A 20,000-nucleotide genomic window follows, 5' to 3' on the forward strand; every position below is an offset into this window, starting at 1 on the left:
TTATTGCTTACCACCTGCTTGAAAGTAGCACAGGTGCTTACATAGAATGGTTAGTAAATGAACCAATGCGGCTATTAATAAAAATCGAACATTAGGACGCATGCTTAGTAATGCTTTCTCCAAATGTAATGAACCCACAAGCCAGATAGCCTTGCATATCCTTGGAGTCTTTTCCTTTCTTCTATCGGGTAAGTCTTGCTGAGTACAATTGAGTACTCAGGGTTTTATTTCCCCTGTTGCAGGTGACAGGCGGATGCTAGAGCTGACCTTTGTGTGTGGATACCTCCTGGTGGGCTCAGCGAGGATTCCTTTACGCTACGATCATAGTTGCTATTTATAACTCTCACCAAATACTTTTATAAATGAAAGTTTCATAATCTGTTGCCGTAGTCTATATATAGCAATACTTCATCATGGCATTAATAGATGTTTATTTCTGCTGTAACTCTATTCACATGTTTCTATTCCGCCGTTCAATTAAATTGTTTATAACTCTGATAATATGATTACATTCCGCTATTATAATAATAAATGTTATACTCTGATGTACATGTAACGTGATGTAAGAACTGGTTAAGAATGATGTAAGCTTTATTCTCTCATTTATGATCCTGATGGCAAAAATGTGGATTTTCAGGTTCTCCCCTGGGGTGTGCCCGACGGAATCGAGTAATTTAGGGTTCTCTCTCGAGTGCTTAGTGTCTAATGGAAGACAAGCGCTCCTGTGAGGTATTAAATTAGGCGGTTCTGCCATAGATGGTATTAGAGCATAAATGAGGAAATAAAGTTTCGAAAACCTTTTCTAAACTAAAATTTGACAACCCATTGTTGCAAAAAGTTAGGATGTTTATATGCGATGTTATATAAGTAGCCCTATTACTATGGTTATGTATCAAGGATAGATGGCACTTTGCTGACTTAGATAGGATTAATCAAGTTTCTGTAGGTACACTGACTCGAGCATAGTTCGATAGTATCGACTAGTTATAGAGAGAGAACGATGTGCCAAAATTCTAAGAACGGTTGCCCTATATGTGGCAACAGTGAAAGGACATATAGGATGTGCATTCATGCATATCCTGCCTGTGCATTATAGTACTCATATTACTTGCAGATACACCATCCATAGGTGTCACGCGTGTCGTATTGTGCACGTCTGACTCGTTCCTATCCGAGAGTTAGGTCTGCACTATGGCTTCGTGTTTCGCGTTCGCCCGTGGTCCGCGCCAGTCGTGACCCATGTCTCTCTGTACCCCTTTCTGCGCTCTGGTCAGACCCTTGCCCTATAGTTGTACTAGTCAGTAATGGCATCGCATGTCGCTCGCCTCGAACGCGTGGGAACCCTAGTGAACCGCGCCAGGACCACTGAACGCTCTGCCTTTATAAGTAGAGCCTGGTTTAGCCATTGGTACCACCACTCGACGCACTTTAGCTCTCTTAGCTTTTCCTTTGAGCTAGCTTTTCGCTTAGCCTTCCTTGCAACCACCGTCAAAGATGGCAGGAGCCTAGGTTAGTACCTACTGCCTGAACATTGAGGGTTTTCCCAGAATCCTGCATGCCACCCTACAAAAGCTCGGAGTCAATGATCGCCCTGAGTATGAGGGCCGTGAGTATGAGGAGCATGGCACCAAGCGGTGTGAGGTTACCATCTACATCAGGAAGAGTGAGGAGTTTCCCGACATCACTGAAGCCTGGAGTGTGACCGCAACCGGGTTTTGCTTCATCGACACCTACCAGGTTGTGGCCCACAAAGCCTTGTGGTACCTCTGCCAGATCTATGAAGAACCCATTGCTCGTACCCCCATGCAGTTCTTTCCTCCTTTGGACAAGAATCGGTGGGCATGGAGGGCCCGCATGGAGGCTTTGCAAGGACGAGATGTGCAAGAGGACAGTCCTACCGTGGTGCACTTGACCACGTACCTGCTCGCTCTAGATGAGCAGTATGATCGTCAAGCCTTGGGGCTGAGGGCGTGCCTTCGGCACACCGAGGAAGCCGAGATCTTCAACCGGATGCTTCAGGTGCAGCTCGCCAAAGCGCATGCCAGCGCTGTAGCTGCTGAGAGCCGAGAGGCTGCCATGGAGGAAACTCTAAAGGAGGCTGAAGATCGGCATGTCCATCAGCTGCGGGTGGCCTATCTTGTCACCAGGACTGAGCGAAGGACATTGGCTGCTGAAAGGCAGGATGCCCCGATCTTGGAAGGGATCCCTATCCACCCGCCTAAGAGAAGAAGAACTGGTGTTGCAGCACCGCCAGCACCTCCACCCTCGGAAGTATCAGAAGAACCCTTGATTCCTCTCACTCAGCCGTTGCCCCATGAGGATGTAGACTAGTTGCCTTGGGACGTTGTGCCGTAGTAGTAGTGTTTTTCGTTGCTGTCCCCGGTCTTGTACTCTTGCCGTTGTTGTCGTCCGTAGTTGTTAAGATCGTCTGATCGTAGGTGAATGCTGTGTTGTGAATGGAGCCTGAATGCCTATACATTGTACCCGTGTAAGATCACTGGAATATGCATTTTATTTATTTCGCTGTGTTTATTGCGTTTATCTACCTTAAGTTCGTTAGATGTGCTTAAGTTTTCTAGGGTGATATTAAGTGGGTTACAAGAAAAGTTGCCATTTAGACGCCAGCAGATCAGCTGTGATTGGATGTTATTGGACACTGTATCGACTAATTGTGGATGTCCCAATAGAACACTTGAATCTTTTTAAACCAAATCTGTCGTTGGATTTAAATTCCTTGTCCCTTGTTGTGGAGGAAAACCTTTATTGTTGAAATTTTCCCTTGCGATACCCCTTACTCTGTGGTCTATGACCCCACTACCTTCATGGCGTGTAAGTTGGTAGTAGTTGCCTGGTTAATAGCTTATGGTGCTATGACAAAACCGAGGGCTCCCTGTGGAACAGCTGCCACATGGTGATGCTGCTCGGCACACGCTGGTATCGAGGTTGTTGACCAAGTACCTTGCCGAGTTACGCCGCCATACCATTTGTTTTAAAATTTTCTCCTTGGAAATGTTCTGGTGTTCAAGCGGGAAATCCACAATGGAGTGATGCAGAAGTGTTCTCTCAAGGTAAACAAGAGATGGTTTGGAGAAAGAAAGTATGACATGATCTGGGTTTACAGAAAAGACGGATGTGGTCAAGGAAGGAAAGCAAAAGAAGAGTAGTAACGGAAGGTGAGCCGTGGATAGTCGTAAAAGTCTGAGTGGACGTCTTGTCCCAAGCCCTATGCTTAGTTGACCGTGCTACGCATGCTGGGTTATTTCGCTGCGTGTCCTACGAATGTTGTCTGTATCAGGTCTTTTGCATTCCGTTTTCATGTGGTCGTGGCATCGTGCAGTGCTCACCATCTTTGTGCACTGTGCGCTTCTCCTTTTCCCAACATCCAGTCGGCTCTCGACTCTCACGCCTCGTCCCTCGTACCGGACCCCCCTTCCCCCTCTTTTCCTTCTTCTTTTGGTGACACGACCGCCCGCACGCCTGCCTCGTCGAGTGGACCCCCCTCTCCTCTCATTTATTTCCCTCCACCGCTCGCATAGGAAGCGCACCATGTTTTTGATCTTATCTCCACAACATGCACTGTCTGTGTATCCCATCCCTGCCGCATCCGCTCCGGTGTGTTGCTTCCCACCTCCATCTGCCTATATAAGATACCCTTGGTCCTTGCTCTTCCCTTCATCCCCATCCCTCTCGCTTTCACAGCAGAACTACGAAATCTAGGCGACGTTGGGAAGCTAGGTTCGTCTGTATGAACAGATAGTGTGATCTGAGAAGAAGGAAGGATCCAATTCATCGAAGAAGTTCAAGTTCCCTTTTTGGGTAGTCAATCTTAGGGTTCACGATGTTTTACTTCTCAGTCGATTGTTTCTAGATCTGTTGGTGCTACGCCATGTTTTGGATAATCATTTTCCTGCTGTTTCTCCATTGCCCTCGTCTATCTCGACTTCTAGAGTAGGTCTCGGTTGTATCAGGTTGCTCTTAGCCATATATCTCTAAAGCCCTGCGTGGTTTAGTATTCGAAGTCATGTAACCTTTCGTGTAATCTCTGATCTATGAAATGTAATCGCGTTTTCCCCTTCTGGTTCTTGCTTTGAATCTCGGGACGAGATTCTTTTTAAGGGGGGTTGGTTGTAACACCCCGGTGTTACGATCCTTTTTAGCGCCGTGATTTAGGTCTAAGTAAAACTTTCGAAATGAGTTTCTCGAATTTTTGATTTAAAAATATACGGGAAGCGATAAGCGAAGCTTGTGTAAATTAGTAAACCATTGTAAAAGTTACGATGGATGAACGTACTCTGAAGCAAAGTGCTGTTACGGCGATATATATATATAAGAGTGCCTGAGCCAGAGGCACGTGGTCCTATTTCCGAGTCGACTCGTGTTAATCTCGTCGCGTTGTTCTTGTTTTAATGAAGGTTGGCCGAACTTGCTGCAGCGCCGTCCTTCTTGTCCCCGTTGCTTGCCGAAGTCCCTGTTTCACTGCGTTGTCTTCATTCATCCGGCCGTTTCCCCTCTCTGCCTCCTTCCCAGACATAGTCACAGCACCATCACGACCGTGTCTACCGGCGTCCTCTTTTTCCTTCCCCGCTCTTCCCCTGCTCGGCCGCTGGCACGTTCTGAAGCACTAGTTTATTGAGGAAGCAAGAACCACTACAAGCTTAAATGCAGCAGCAGTAATACGTGTACAAGTTTTCATGCAGCAGTCAAGTCATGTCTGTCCCTACGTGTTTTACCGGGCCAGAGTCTTAGTCGTGTCAGACCGGTCTTCACGCTGTTTTCTCCTCCTTTTTCTACTGCCGTGAGGAGGCGTTTCTGCTCTGGTCCACCGGGCGTACAGTGGCAGTACCGGTGGGTGTCAGCAGTTGCAGAGCTGTCAGCTCGTCTGGCCTGGGTGGCCTCATCAGGAGGAGGGCACTTGCGGCAAGTGACCCTGTCCAGTGTCCTGCGGTCAGCACTTTTCCACACACACACACACACACACACACACACACACACACACACACACACACACACATATATATATATATATATATATATATATATATATATATTGCTCATGCCTATAACAATGTCGAGTTCAACTAGCAAGCCGATTAGGTATATATATATATACTGTTGCTGTCTGGCTGCTCGTACGCTCTCTGTGACAGCATGTGGTCTTGTCTGCACCATCAGCCAGTGTATTTTATTAGTGGGAGTACCAGCAGCCAGTGTGTTTTCACAGCACCAGCACGTCATGTCTGTTGCACCGTCGTCATTTGGCCATGTGTGTTTCCTGCGCCGGCCACTGTGACGAGTACGCCCAGTTAGGCCAGGCCGTGCATCGCCTCATCGCAGTCATGGCACATCATGTTAAGGCCAGGTCCAGCCGGACCGGTTTCTCACTCTCCCAGGCGCCAACGCCTCCCCGTGCGCAGCTTCTGCTCTTGCGCCTCCTCCGCAGCGTCGTCGTGGCCACGCAGCGTCACCGCCGCCCAAATCCCCTCGTGTGCATGACTCCACCGTGGCCTGGCGGCTTCGTCGTGGCCGCACATCTCCTCGCTCCCAACAGCAGCAGCGCCGCCGCCCTTTTCCCTGCTCCACTCGCCGCTGCTCGGGTGCCGGACACCACGCGTGAAGGCAAGGCCATGCCGTGTTGCTGCGCCCGGCTCCTGGTCTACTCGCCGGTGTCTGCGCCACCCCCACCTCCACGCGAGGTCCACGCTGCGCCTGGAGCGCCGTCCACGCTCGAAGCCAATGTTGCTGCTCCACCTCCGTGTGCGCCATTGCCGCCTCGAGCTCCCGCGGCTGCCGCAGCTGAGCGTCGGGCTGACGTGCCCCGTCCGTGCGCCTGCGCCCCCTGTCCTCGATGTTCCATCCGCTGCGCCGCACATGCCATGCCCCATGGTCCTACGCTGCTGCCGCAGCCGCCGTGACGGGAACCCCGCCCGTGGGTCCGAGCTAGGCCATAGCTGCAGCGTCCGTCGGCGGCCATGTCTCCCCTAGTGCTATGTTCTGAGATTGAAGACAAGGTGAGAAGGGTGTGAATCCAAGACGTAAATTTATACAAGGTTCTTTACGTAAATACATGACTCAAGTAAATAGTACGTTGTTCAGCGGGGTGATTTAAGAAAAGTACAGGGGTTGTTTCGCATTTGCGCCATGCCACCTGCCGCTGGCCTGCCTTGCGCTCGTGGGCTGTCCGCGCCTTTACTCGCACCGCGCCTGGGTAGGCCGCACTGGGCCGTTTCGCTGCCATCGCGCCGGGCCAGTTGTTTGGGCCGCTGGCTACTCGCCCTGCTGGGCCGGTCGCGTGCCACCTCGCCTGAGCCGCGCATTCTGCGTGGGCCATCAGCGCTGGCGCCATCCGCCTGGGTCGGGCTGGTGCCGACTGGGCTGCCTAGCTACTGGGCCAATTTAGTTGCACCGGCCCTTTTCGATTTATAGAGCGATTTCCAATTTAGCTGATAAAGTAAACTTGTAAAATCAATATAAAATGGTATGGGAATCCAAAAATTATAAAACTAGTTTTGTTGCGTTTCTAAAATCATGATCTACCTGCTAGTATAATTTGTTCATATAGTTGGATAATATTCTTGGGAGCTATATAATTATTCTAAGATACTTAATATTATAAAAATATAAACTTGTAGGAACTTCCGTGATAAATCGGTAATAGGGTTGACTCTAAAAATTTAACAGTAAACTACTAATATTATTATCTACTCACTGTAATTTTTATAGCAATAATAATTAGTTTGCTAGGTAGATAATGATGCTCTAGTTCGAATAACGAATAAATCGATAAAATGAAATAACGAAATCACTTCGAATTATATAGCTAAAACAATTATTGGGAAATAATGCCTTATTTGGCAACGTGGATGTGTAGACCAGCGTTAGAATTACCTCTTTAGCTTGTGAGGCGGGATCGGATTTCGAAGCATTTTGGCTGTCGTCGATTATTCACATCTTTGCATTACATCGTATGCATATCATATAGGTACGATGATGGATTAACGGATCGAACGAAGGATGATTGGGAATCCAAATATAGTGTACTGGTATTCTCTCTAGGAGATGATGTAATGGGCTTTCTATCCAGCTGCTGGTGGATGATCTGAAGATGTAGATTCTAACTTTTTAATATATCTTACCCAGGCAAGCCCCAGTGCATAACCCCTACTTTCCTGCAGTTTAAATTATAGTTGTGCATTAAGTTTTAAGGAGTTGAATGAAACCCACTTGTATATATATATCTTTATCCTACGAGTCTTACTAGTATGATAGGATCGTGTAGACAGCTATGCTATAGGACTCCAATAGAAGTCGAGTGATTGCCTGTCACTCGCGAGATATAGGAAATATGTTACTATATGATTATCACTTGGAATATATAAAACAGTGGAAAGAAAAATGGTGACCGAGCAGGGATATGGTTTGGGTATTGGTGAGTGTAAGGAGTTGTGTCGCCGTGGACACGGGGCATAGCTTGGTTACACTATTTTTCCCTGTCTGGTCAGTTAAGGACCGATCGTTGCATATGACTCTAGGCAGGTCACAGACTTATTATCCCGAGCACATACTTGTGTATGGGCGCTTGGAAGACTTGTTGCTCTCTTGTCATGGATCCGGCTCTTTCCGGACCGACTATTAGGGTTTGTTTTGGTGGAGGAGGTCCTTGCACCGCACTGAGTCCGGGACTCAGGGGCGGGGGCTTGGAGTCCTAGTTTGGACAGGGACCTAGACACCCGGGACAGGAGAGTGATGGGTTGGTCTTGCTTGTGCCTGGGGTACAAGCGGGGCGTGTGTTTTCGGGGTATCCAGCTGGGGGCATTGATTCGCAAATCATCGGGCTATCCGGTACGGTTTGTCTGCGGTTTAGCATCGTAGTAAGAACTTAAAGATGAAAGATGGAAGATGGACAAAGGAAATATGATTGCTTACCACCTGCTTGAAAGTAGCACAGGTGCTTACATAGAATGGTTAGTAAATGAACCAATGCGGCTATTAATAAAAATCGAACATAAGGACGCATGCTTAGTAATGCTTCCTGCAAATGTAATGAACCCACAAGCCAGATAGCCTTGTATATCCTTAGAGTCTTTTCCTTTCTCCTATCGGGTAAGTCTTGCTGAGTACAATTGAGTACTCAGGGTTTTATTTCTCCTGTTGCAGGTGACAGGCAGATGCTAGAGCTGATCTTTGTGTGTGGATATCTCCTGGTGGGCTCAGCGAGGATTCTTTTACGCTGCGATCGTAGTTGCTATTTATAACTCTCACCAAATACTTTTATAAATGAAAGTTTCATAATCTATTGCCGTAGTCTATATATAGCAATACTTCATCATGGCATTAATAGATGTTAATTTCCGCTGTAACTCTATTCACATGTTTCTATTCCGCCGTTCAATTAAATTGTTTATAACTCTGATAATATGATTACATTCCGTTATTATAATAATAAATATTATACTCTGATGTACATGTAACGTGATGTAAGAACTAGTTAAGAATGATGTAAGCTTTATTCTCTCATTTGTGATCTTGATGGCAAAAATATGGATTTTTAGGTTCTCTCCTAGGGTGTGCCCGATGAAATCGAGTAATTTAGGGTTCTCCCTCGAGTGCTTAGTGTCTAATGGAAGATAAGTGCTCCTGTGAGGTATTAAATTAGGTGGTTCTACCACAAAAAGAAGCAGGTGTATGCGCCCACTCTGATGATTCATGAGCCATTTTCTCACTACCTGCTGTCGCTACACCGACAATGCAAGATACTGTGGTGCCAGCACCAGTTGTTATTCTGCCTGTAGCAACAATGAATGATGATGAGAAATCTATTCTTCAGAATCCTGTAGAACATATTGCCACACATGAGGAGGAGCAACAACAGCCTCAAACAGAAGATGTGCCAAATATGAAGGCCCCTAGAAGGTCTTAAAGAGTTAGAAAATTAGCTATTCCTGCTGACTATGAAGTATACAACACTGAGGAATTTAAAATAGAGGATGATCCCACCTCATAAGAAGAAGCCATGAGAAATGATCATTCATCAAAGTAGCTTGAGGCCATGGAAGATGAAATGAAATCTATGAATACCAATAAAGTTTAGGACTTAAAAATAATTTCTAAAGGAGCCAAAACAGTAGGCTATAAATGGGTCTACAAAATAAAACTTAACTCTCAAGAAAATATAGAGAGATATAAAACGTGACTTGTGGCAAAAGGCTTTATACAAAGAGAAGACATTGATTACAATGAGACATTTTCTCCAGTCTCATGTAAGGATTCCTTCATAATTATAATGGCATTAGTGGCACATTATGATTTAGAATTACATCAGATGGATGTAAAGACGGCATTTCTCAACGGAGACTTGAAGGAAAATGTTTACATAACACAACCGAAAGGTTTTGTCATGGAAGAAAAAGAACGAATGGGATGCTGCCTAAAAAAATCTATTTATGGATTAAAATAAGCTTCAAGACAGTGGTACTTAAAGTTTAATTAGACAATAAGGAATTTTAGGTTTAAAGAGAATGTAGAGGATAATTGTGTCTATGCAAAGTTTAAGAATGTGAAGTTTATCTTCCTTGTCCTTTATGTGGATGATATATTACTTGCTAATAGTGATGTCAGTCTACTACTGGAGACAAAGAAGTTTTTGTCCTCAAAATTTGATATAAAAGATCTTGGTGAAGCTTCGTTCATTTTAGGGATCGAGATTCATCGAGATAGAAGTAAAGGGATATTAGGACTATCACAAAAGACATACATAGAAAAGATCTTAAAGAAATTCAATATGCATAAATGTAGTCCCTCACCTGCTTCTATAGTCAAGGGCGACAGATATGGAGATTTTCAATAGCCTAGGAATCAGTATGAGATCGATCAAATGAAAACGGTTCCATATGCTTCAGTTGTCGGAAGCTTGCAATATACTCAAGTATGTACGCGCCCTGACTTGATATTTGTTACCGGGTTACTTGACAGATTCCAGAACAATCCTGGAACAAAACACTACAAATTAGTAAAGAAAGTCTTGCGTTATTTGTAAGGAACGAAAAGCCTCATGATGACGTATAGAAGATCAGATTCACTCCATATAGTGGGATATTCAGATTCTGATTATGCGGGGAGATGATAGAAAATCCACGTTTGGATATGTATTCACTCTCGCAGGGGGAGCTATTTCATGAAAAAGCTCAAAGCAAACCGTCACTACATCGTCCACAATGTATGTTGAGTTTGTAGCATATTTTGATGCCACAGGGTAGGTGAACTGGCTAAAGAAGTTCATACTCGGTTTGAAGGTGGTTGACGACATCTATAGACCACTTAAGTTATACTGCAATAATAATCCGGCAGTACATTATGCTCACAACAATAAGTCAAGTGATATTGTCAAACACATTGACATAAAGTATTATGTTGTAAAAAATAAAGTCTGGGATCATGTCATAAATCTTGAGCATATAAGTACTGCAAAGATGCTCGTGGATCCGCTTACAAAAGGCTTACCACTCAACGTGTTCAGAGAATATGTAGCCGGCGTAGGTTTAAAGGAAAGCCTATAATTCCTAGACAAAAGAAGACCCAAAATTAAGTATCTATTTCAGAACAGAGTGATGTGTTGTAGTTGTTAAATCTATCGGCAATTGACCGTGACGATGAAACATGCTCTATGCACTAATCTATAATGGAATAAACAAAAGTAAATGATATAAAATTGAAAGATAGTAGGAGATTAAAGGGGAGATTGTTAGATTGATCTATAATTCCAAACTGGGCCCAACGGCTCAGTTGGACCTTTCATTCGCGTCCTGATCGGGGACGCCCAGCCCAATATGGCTGGAGGGCCCATGTCACACTGCGCTATATATAGAGGTGGGGACCGGTGGCTCTGAGTACGAGGTTTTACCATGAGCCGAGCTCCTCACCGAAACCTAAACCCTAATCCCGAGCCACGCCGCTGCGCTCCACCGACATCGACGACTTCATTGACCTCAGACTTCACCGACGAACAAGACAGTAGCTCTCTGCGATGTCAGGATTGACACGCTCTTCTTCTATTCATTTATGTCTCTCTCCTCCTAGACCTGACCAAAATGATCTTTTGGATCTTCTTCTATTCATTTATGTCTCTCTCCTCCTAGACCTGACCAAAATGATCTTTTGGATCTCAACACTTCGCCGATGTGCTCCGCCCTGACGACGACCACGACACCAGCTGCGCCGCCCACGCCTGCAGCACCCTCGGTCGCGTCCACAGCTTCCACTACATCTCCTGCCCCGACACCACAGCAGCTTCAGCGGTTGCGTCCGCGCAGGCCCTCTTCAGCGCAACGGCCGCGAGCAACCCCGACTGTTTCGGTGCGTCGTCGCCTCCACGCGCCGCCGCAGCCATCTTCTTCCGGCTTCCAACACCGGATTCCCTCACCGCGAAGAAGAAAATCGCCAAGAAGTCGGTTCGGGCGCGCATCTCCCTCGGCGTCGGCCAGGAGGCGTCGCTTTCCACCCGGCTGCGTCGCACCAGCGTGTTCCCAATCCGTACCAAGGCTGGGAGGGTCGAATGTCGGAGCGAGAGGAAGAAGGCACTGACGACGCCGCGGAGCAAGGTCGTTCGGCCCAACAGACGACCTCCACGTCGGGGACGGCCTCCACGCCTTCGGGTCTAGGGGCTGGGCATGCGGCCTCGGCCACGAAGGCGCGCTCTGCGTCACGGGAATCACCGGCCGCGTCGGCGCCGTCGTCATCACCGGAGGAGCGGGCGCGCCTCAACGCCGTCGCGCGCCTGCGTAGGCCGCCCGCCGCGCGTGCGAGCACAATGCTCGACGACGGAGAAGCGGGGCCTCAGCACCACGGCCTCGACTGCGAGGCGCGCGTCCTGGCGCGTCATGAATGGCAGCGGCGACGTGAACGAGCGGGGCGGGCGCAGCTGCGGGCACACGCACCGACGCCTGCGTCGCCCTCGTCCTCATCGTCTGCCTCGGCTTCGCGCGCACCACCACCACCATACATTACGAGAGGGGCTGCCACAGGGGACTCCAGGGCGTCATCCTCGTCATCGTCGCTGGGAGCCCCGTGTGCACGCCACCTGCATGCAGACCCGTGCCAGCGTCACTCGAGGGCGGCGAGATGAACGACGTTGCAATAATGCCGCACGTTCGTCCTCCACAGCGACACCTACCACGGCAAGGACTCCACCAACCCCCATGCCACTCCAGTACAAGTCCTCGGCGGTCGTTGCATCAGCTTGGAGCAAACCTGCTGTTGTCTCCATGAAGGCCTTGGAGGTGTTTGACAGAATGTCATGCAGGTATATCGCCACTCTACAGCCATCTCAGTTGATTGAGGTTCTTCTGTTGGGTAGCACCACCAATTTTCATGAGGGCCTGAAGCAATTTGAGAAAAGGGTTGAGCCGCTTGATCATATTGTTCGGTTTGGAGCATACTCTGGTGGGCATCCATGGTTAGCTGTTGAGCTACTGGATATGTTTCTAGTTATGGGAAGGTGCAGCTACTATCACTTGGATGTTAGTGAGCAGAAGCAGGCGTACTGGAATGATCAGTTGGAGCCTCTTGGTTCACCACATCTGCAATTAGAATTGCCAAGTGCAAAAATTTCAGCTGACACCATGGCGGTTAGGTGGGTTCAGTTCAAGGAAGCATGAGAAGCTACCATCAAAGAACTCAAGGTTACGCACATGGATACTACCAGGTCTAGGAAATGTGACTGTTCTCTGCTGGGAGCTCTCGGTTCAACAAATTCTATCTTGGGAGTCGGTGCAAATCAGCTAGTCGTGGAGTGTCAATAATGCATGTGCGGACATCATATGTGCTGATATATCTGCTCATACAATCCAATCTACTCACTGTGGTGTTGGATGGAGGCTTGCTTGCTACAGGTTCTGCAGGGTATACCAGCTTCATTCAGTGGCTGCAGAAGACTGGAGCAAACTGTAGTATTCATGATGATCTGGGAGGCTTGCCAATAGAGATTGTTGCGATGTACGAGTGCAAGAAAGAAGTTGAGTTGTTACTGCCCTTGATTTTGCTAATTTCAAATGTCAGAAATGGGAGTGTTGCTACGATGGTAATTTGCTATGCCAGATCAGTTCAGTGCTGTGCATTTGATAAGTTTCTTCAGCTCACTAGTTGCATGACTGAGCACCATTTAGGACATTTCAGTAAGGGGATGCAAGCTGTTATTTACCCAAACTCGGATATTCTCACAGCAAATTCAAATAGCCGGATGGTGGATTTCAAGATGAAAGAGATGTGGGTCCTTCAGTTTTATCCTCAGGCAGTGGAAGATCTATCTACAACATCTCTGTTGATGACAGCTCAATTTTTGTTGAAAATAAACTCAGTACCACTACATATTCCAAAAGATGCAGTCACAACCTTGGATATCTTTCAGTTGTTTCCCAGCTGGTGAGCAGAAACAATGGGCACCTCCTTTGCTAGGCAAAAGCAAGATGAACGAACTTGCTGACTGTCATAGAAGCCTTGTTGTGGTGGATAAATACACAATCAGTGACAGGATTCAGATCACCACTTGTTCAGTTCTGACATTCAGACAGATGTTCATAACTGAAGATAGTTGCACGAACTTGTTGACTGATATGGAGAAAGTACAGTGGAAGCCTCCATGGTTATCTACGCAACAGAATTATGCTCACCACAGACTGCAGATGATGCATGCGGCTACAATCATCAAGTTCATGGGCAGCTTGCTTTGTAGTGCGGAAAAATCTCAAACTCCATGGGATCCTGGTGGGCAAGCCGCATTTTAAGCGGACGGGAATGTCATGTACTAGGCCGATGGATGAGCTTCCAAGCTGGGCTGCGGGATGGGCTCCAAGGCCTTCGCTGGACAGGAGCCGAAAGGATAAAGTCCAAGGCTGCTTCGGGAGATGGCATCGAACAAGAATAGAACTTCGTTGTCTACCCCCCGTCCTCTGTCCAAGTCCCAGAACCTTCTGCTGTTCTTGCTTCTCTACCCCGATTCCTTGCTATTCCCTATCTAAACTCCCTCTGATTCTCCAGATATTGTATCAGTTACCCTTATAATAGTGATTGGTAGTCAAGGTTCGTGACAGAATCTTGCCTAGCCAGGGGAGCCAATTTGGCTCTCTCAGGCGGGCAAGGAAAAACTCAACCGCACAAGTTCCAAACAAGCACGCTTGCTCCCTATCTTTGCCTGGTAAGGCTACATGGTGACTAGTAGAGGAACCAAGCAGCCCCTTCGTCACTCCACAGGCCATATCCCGTGGCATCTGTCCGAATCTTTTAAGATTTGGTGAGAGCATCTGGACACACTTCAAATTTCACCTTCTATATCTTCATTCGGCTATGCACTCTAAAATATTTCTCCATATCAATTAACACCCCCAACGGACTAGTCAATTCTCATCCTTCAAATCTTATTTGTCTGCATTGTGTTGATATTCAAAATTTTGTAATTGTCTCGAATAATTTAAGATGGAGCAGTAAACTATCTAGTTACCTTTGTAAAACTGATTCGTAGCTCCTAGTAGAATCAAATTCAACAACATAATATTAGAAGTATTCATCAACACCTTTGGCATGATAGAGAAATTGTCTCTAGAATGGATCATCTACTCTATGTTCAGGCAATACATAACCTGAGCACACTGTACTTTTTGGAACAACTGCCTACAATCAAGCTGTTCGCTTGTTGGTTTCAACCATGGTATATTTTTCTCTCACAACAAATCAGCACCAGCCAGACTTATCAGCCCAGAAACCAACCAGCGACATCCTGAAACAATTGAGCACACGGTAATAATTGATTTTTTTTTTTGTTGAACTGACACACAGTACTGAGATCTAGTAGTATGTGTACCAAAATACAGGTTTGAAGGAAAATTCATCAACAAGATCGTTTTCTCTATGCTGAAATTGTTACTCAATGCTGCAATTATGGACATTTCAGTGCTAAAATCACTTCCTGAATGGGCCATCCTCTATAGGAGTCATCCTCTATAGGAGCAGACCAACCCCATCAGTACAGTAGCACAGTTCTTCCCCAAGGCGGAACAAAGAAGCACTTCTCCACAAATAGACATTAATCCCCATCTCAATCTCGTTTCCGCTTGTCTTCCATCACAAATCAACACAAACTCCAATCCCAATCTCGTTCTCCCTATTTTCTCCCATACTGTAGGGGTATTAACCACTATACCCTTACGGCTAGGCTTGGGCCGGCCCGGACCAGGGGGTCTGGCCCACTAGAAGACGACGCGCGGCCCGACCAATCTGCTCAGAGTCCCGCACAAGGAATCAAGACAGACTTGGAGATCAAGCAAGATCCTGATCGGTTAGAATAGGAATCCTTATCCGGCCACCTATGACAATTGTAACTGGTTAGGATTAGTTTCCAGATCTGTAACACTGCCCCCAGACTATATAAGGCGGGCAGGGGACCCCTCTAAAAAACATCTCTCATTGACATACAGCAATACAATCAGACGCAGGACGTAGGTATTACGCCTTCACGACGGCCGAACCTAAATAAAACCTCGTGTCTGTCTTGCGTCACCATCTTGTTTGTAGCTTGCGCATCTGTCTGCCGATAATCTACTACCATGGGCATACCCCTAGGTAGACTGTCGACCATATTTCGTCGACACATACCAATCAACACAAAAAAATAGTCCCTAAATTCCTTTGGGTTATAGGGCTGAAGGCAATCCCGCACAGGAAGCGGGCGGACTGCTGTGCAACGCACTAAGGATGGGGGAGAGGTAGGACCTTAGGGAGACGGCACAGCGCCTGGGGATGATGAGGACGGGGAGCTCACCAAGGCCGTAGAGGAGCACCGGCGTATGACTTGCCAAGGCGACCCTATAGCCTCTACCGTGTCCGCGCGGGAACAAGACCATCATGCCGGGAGGGCGCCAGCGCGGATGGCGACCAGCGACGGCGAGGCAAGGGCAGGCACGTTTGGTTTGGAGTTGGAGCCTGGCCTAGTAGGCAGTACAACTCAACTGTACCCCCTAATCCAGTGGCGGACCTAGGATTTGAAACCAGGGTAGTTCTATTAAAAAAATTCATATGCAACATGACAAAATTCAAAGAAAAAGTTCGGTAAAATGGCTATAAATTAACCAAATTAAGATAATACAATTGAAAGGCTCAAAACTTATATAAATGAACCAAACTTATATAAGGTCTTACATAAATAAGAGATTACAATACAAGTTCTAGTTCAAGGCTTTTGCTTTGCGCTTTCTCATTGCCATGAAAGCATGAACTTGGCGGAGATTGGACATAAAAGAAATTCGAAATTTATTTTATAGAAAAATAGTATCAAACAAAGTTTTGGAGTACACCATTGCGAAGAGCTCGTCGAGACAATCGAAATAGGCATATTATTTGCTATATTGGGAGCTCGGATCCAAAAGATATTAATTTTAAAAGAGAAGTCAACGTCCACTTAGCAAACTCTAGGAGAGCACAACAGCACAGCGCCATGCAGCACATGCACTAGGCATCGATACTAGCCAGGTGCGTCCCCATCTGCTTCTCCAGTGGGAGAGAGTCGTCGAACGGCCCAGCCACTCTGGTAAAGCCGCATGACTCAGGCAGGAGGCCACGCCTGCTCCCTAGTTTCACCACACAGGAGCACAACAAGCCTTGACTGCGCACACTCCGTGACTACGATAACGTGGGCTTCTTTCAGTTTTTTATTGGGTCATACTTTCTATACGCTAAAGGATTGAAAATGCTGAGTACTAAATAAACTTTGGGCCAGATTCCAGGGTAGTCCCGGGCCTACCTAAACTACCCTCTGGGTCCGCCATTGCCCTAATCTATATCTATATCCCTAATCTCCTATCTATATCTATATTCCTAATCTCCTACAACTAAAAAGAACAAAGTGTGGATATTTTTTAGTGCGATATTTATTTTGGTTCGTCTGTCTGCCCACGCCTGCGATCCCTGTCTGCTTTGAAGGAAACAAATCGATCACCTGAAGCTACATGCATGGAAGGAAACAATAATCATGCACCGCGCGATAGAAAAAGAAACTGTCATCCTGCTATCCCCGCCTGCTTTGAAGGAAACAAATCGATCACTTGAGGCCACATGCATGGAAGGAAACAATCATGCGGTGTCCCTCTCTCGCTTGGTTAGATATCTTTTATCTGCACGTAAACCGGATCATATGGTATTGTCCATAATTTAGAGGGTATTAAATTTAGGCTGGGTGCATAGTAGGTCACCTAGCTTTATTCTTGCAACTTCTACCTCTTTATGTGTTAGTCTTTGTCAATGGTATAATTTGTTCGCAAAGCTCAAGCAAGACAATTGGCAAAGATCAAGCAAGACGACTCAATGAGGTTGGCCCTTAATTTTAGTGTTTTCAACATGTAGACCTAAAATTAAAAAGTGGTTGCTCCTTGAGAACATCAGTGGTGTCAAAAAAAGATATGCAGGTTATACATGGTGAGACTGGTGAACCTTCTGCAATTTCCTAAACGAATATTCCCACCATTAACATATAATATGAAAGTATTGTTGTGTTCATCACGACTTTCAGTTGACTACTCTCATTAGCATATACTTACTTTACCCTAAAATATAAGTCGTTATGGGATACGTGCAGGTCAAACTTTCTCAACTTTGACTAGGTTTGTAAAAAAATACGTGCAACATTTATATATCCAAATAAGTTTATTATGAAAATATATTCAATGGTCTATGTAATGATACTAATAATGTATTATAAATATTAATATTCTTTTATATATAATTGGTCGAAGTTAAAAAAAAGTTGACTTCTCGAGAAGCGAGAATAAATTTTATTTTAGGACAAAGGGAGTATATGAAAGCAGTGTTGAAAATATTTTAACAATCAAGTTCGTCTCTGTCTGATTGATAAGCTTAGACATCATAATGGCATCAAAGATTTCGACTCTCATGGACACCCTCATAGATCAGCGCAAAACATCCTAATCCTACAGCATACACAAATGGCAACCTTAAAGTTACGATATTTTCAAAAGGTGGACAATAAAGACCATCTTAGACGTTCTGCCATTAGAGTATATACATGCAGGCACATAGGCATGGTGGTGCAAGTGAGCAGCCAGCAGAAGTCGAGAGTCAGAGGGTGTTTGGATCCCAAGACTAAACTTTAGTTCCTGTCACATTGAATGTTTAGATATCAATTAGGAGGACTAAACATGAGCTAATTACATAAGTTGTGGCTAATTCGCTTGCCAGCGCCGTGTACAGGATGATATGGAGATGTGGTGGAACTTATTCGTGAATTTGTTGGCGCATCAAAGAAATGGATATAAAAAATTTGTTCCTGCCGGTATAAAAAATGATCTTAGCCACGTCACAAAAAGATCTACACAGTAGAGTTTGTGAGCCTGCGACGCCACGCTCTCTGCGACTATGTAAATTTCACGAACTTAGCTTTTTTTATTAAATATCACTTTAACGTCGGTCATATACTTTTATAGTGTTGTTATCTTATCGTGCGATCTGTATGTTTTTAGTACAAAAGTTTAGCTGTCCCGTAGTAATGCACGGGCACGAACCTATTTGCATATATACTCGAACCTATGTGTACATGATTATATGGTGATGCAGCGAAACTTATTCATGAATTTATGGGCGCACGAAAGAAATGGATATTGTAGAATTCTTTTTGCCGATATAAAATATTATCTTAGCCGTATCACGAAAAAATCTATATAGTAGAGTTTATGAGCCTGCGACGTCGCGCTCTCCGTGACTATGTTAATTTCACGAACTTTGCTTTTTGAATTAAATGTCACTTTGATGTTGGTATTTAATTTAACAGTATTGTTATCTTATCGTGCGATCCGTATGTTTTTAGTACAAAAGATTTAGTTGTCCCATAGCAACGTACGAACACGCTACCTAGTATAATATAATAATAATATATAATATAATAATACTATACGCCTAAAACGGCTTAACTTAACCTAAGGCTCAACTTAGGCCTCGTCCGCTTCGCTGAAAAAAAATCGAAACAACAGCTGATTTATTGTGAAAAAAAAACACTTTTTCAGCTAGAAAATCAAGCTGAAAAAATAGATTATAAAAGAAACGACCTTTTTGGCTAGAAAATCAAGCTGAAAAAATAGATTATAAAAGAAGCGAGCTGAGTCTTAGCCTAAAGCGGCTCTGTCTCGATCGTCAATTCTAGAAAAAATCTATTTTTCTCCGTCAGATAGAACCGTCCGTTTTTCCGGGACGTTGCCGTCCGTATGTCCTTCTCCAGTTCCTTTTCGTTTTTTGTTCTCCTTCCCCGTCTGCAGTTCTGTACGTGAGTTGGGCCCTTCGTGTGCCTTTAAACTTAGCTTTTTTTATTTGAAATGATATTTTTCTCTCGTAAATCTTTACAGATTTCTTCAAATTTTTTCAAAATTCTTCCGAGCGAACGAGACTTTTTTTTTCCTTTTTTGTTTCCCATTTTTCTTATAAGAACAAATAATAATAAATATAGTTTTATACTATTATGGGTGTTTGAACTCTTTGTTTCTCTAATCTATACAGCCTACGCTTTGCGTTGATGTACCAAATCGAATAGAACACGGGCGACTCCTACGCTTTGCATAAACCAAGTCGTATACCAACCAGACTATAAAATACTAGGCATCCACGCCGTCACTCATCAAATCAAAGTCACAACAGATTAGATCAGGGATAAAGAGGACCAAATCAAGCCGACCACGTACCAGATCGAGGCGAAATCAAAAGAGCACAGTGAATTGAATCGAGGCCACAGCAGAAACAACCTCGGGCGTACACAATCCATACGTGCACAACACAGATGGCTGACGAAGGCTCCTCTCCGGTCAACTAGGCAAAACAAATAATATCGAATCGAAGATCCGTGTTTCCAATAATCAAAGGCAAAGTGGACCAATAATAACTCGGAAGGCTGCAGAAATTCAGAGAGAAAGGATCCAAGATAAAAAGAAATCAAGCCATGTTTCCAACCAATGAACTGT

The 20,000-nt window shown here is 45.2% G+C and overlaps 1 protein-coding gene across 2 annotated transcripts in view; it reads right to left on the reverse strand.

The window, feature by feature from the left end:
* The window catches only part of LOC136519122 (uncharacterized), a 33,192-nt gene extending 17,248 nt beyond the window's left edge, over positions 1–15,944 (reverse strand). Inside the window, exon 1 of one of the 2 annotated variants that reach the window (XR_010774693.1) lies at positions 15,806–15,944. Coding sequence is in view for 1 of the 2 variants with exons in the window: in XM_066512776.1 (XP_066368873.1) it covers positions 15,806–15,890 (85 nt within the window). In the remaining variant the exon portion in view is untranslated. The remainder of the gene's footprint in view (positions 1–15,805) is intronic. The other variant, XM_066512776.1, reaches the window with a different exon arrangement.
* Between the last annotated feature and the right edge of the window lie 4,056 nt (positions 15,945–20,000).

The sequence above is a fragment of the Miscanthus floridulus genome, chromosome 17 (genome assembly GCF_019320115.1).
Source record: "Miscanthus floridulus cultivar M001 chromosome 17, ASM1932011v1, whole genome shotgun sequence".
NCBI lineage: Eukaryota > Viridiplantae > Streptophyta > Magnoliopsida > Poales > Poaceae > Miscanthus > Miscanthus floridulus.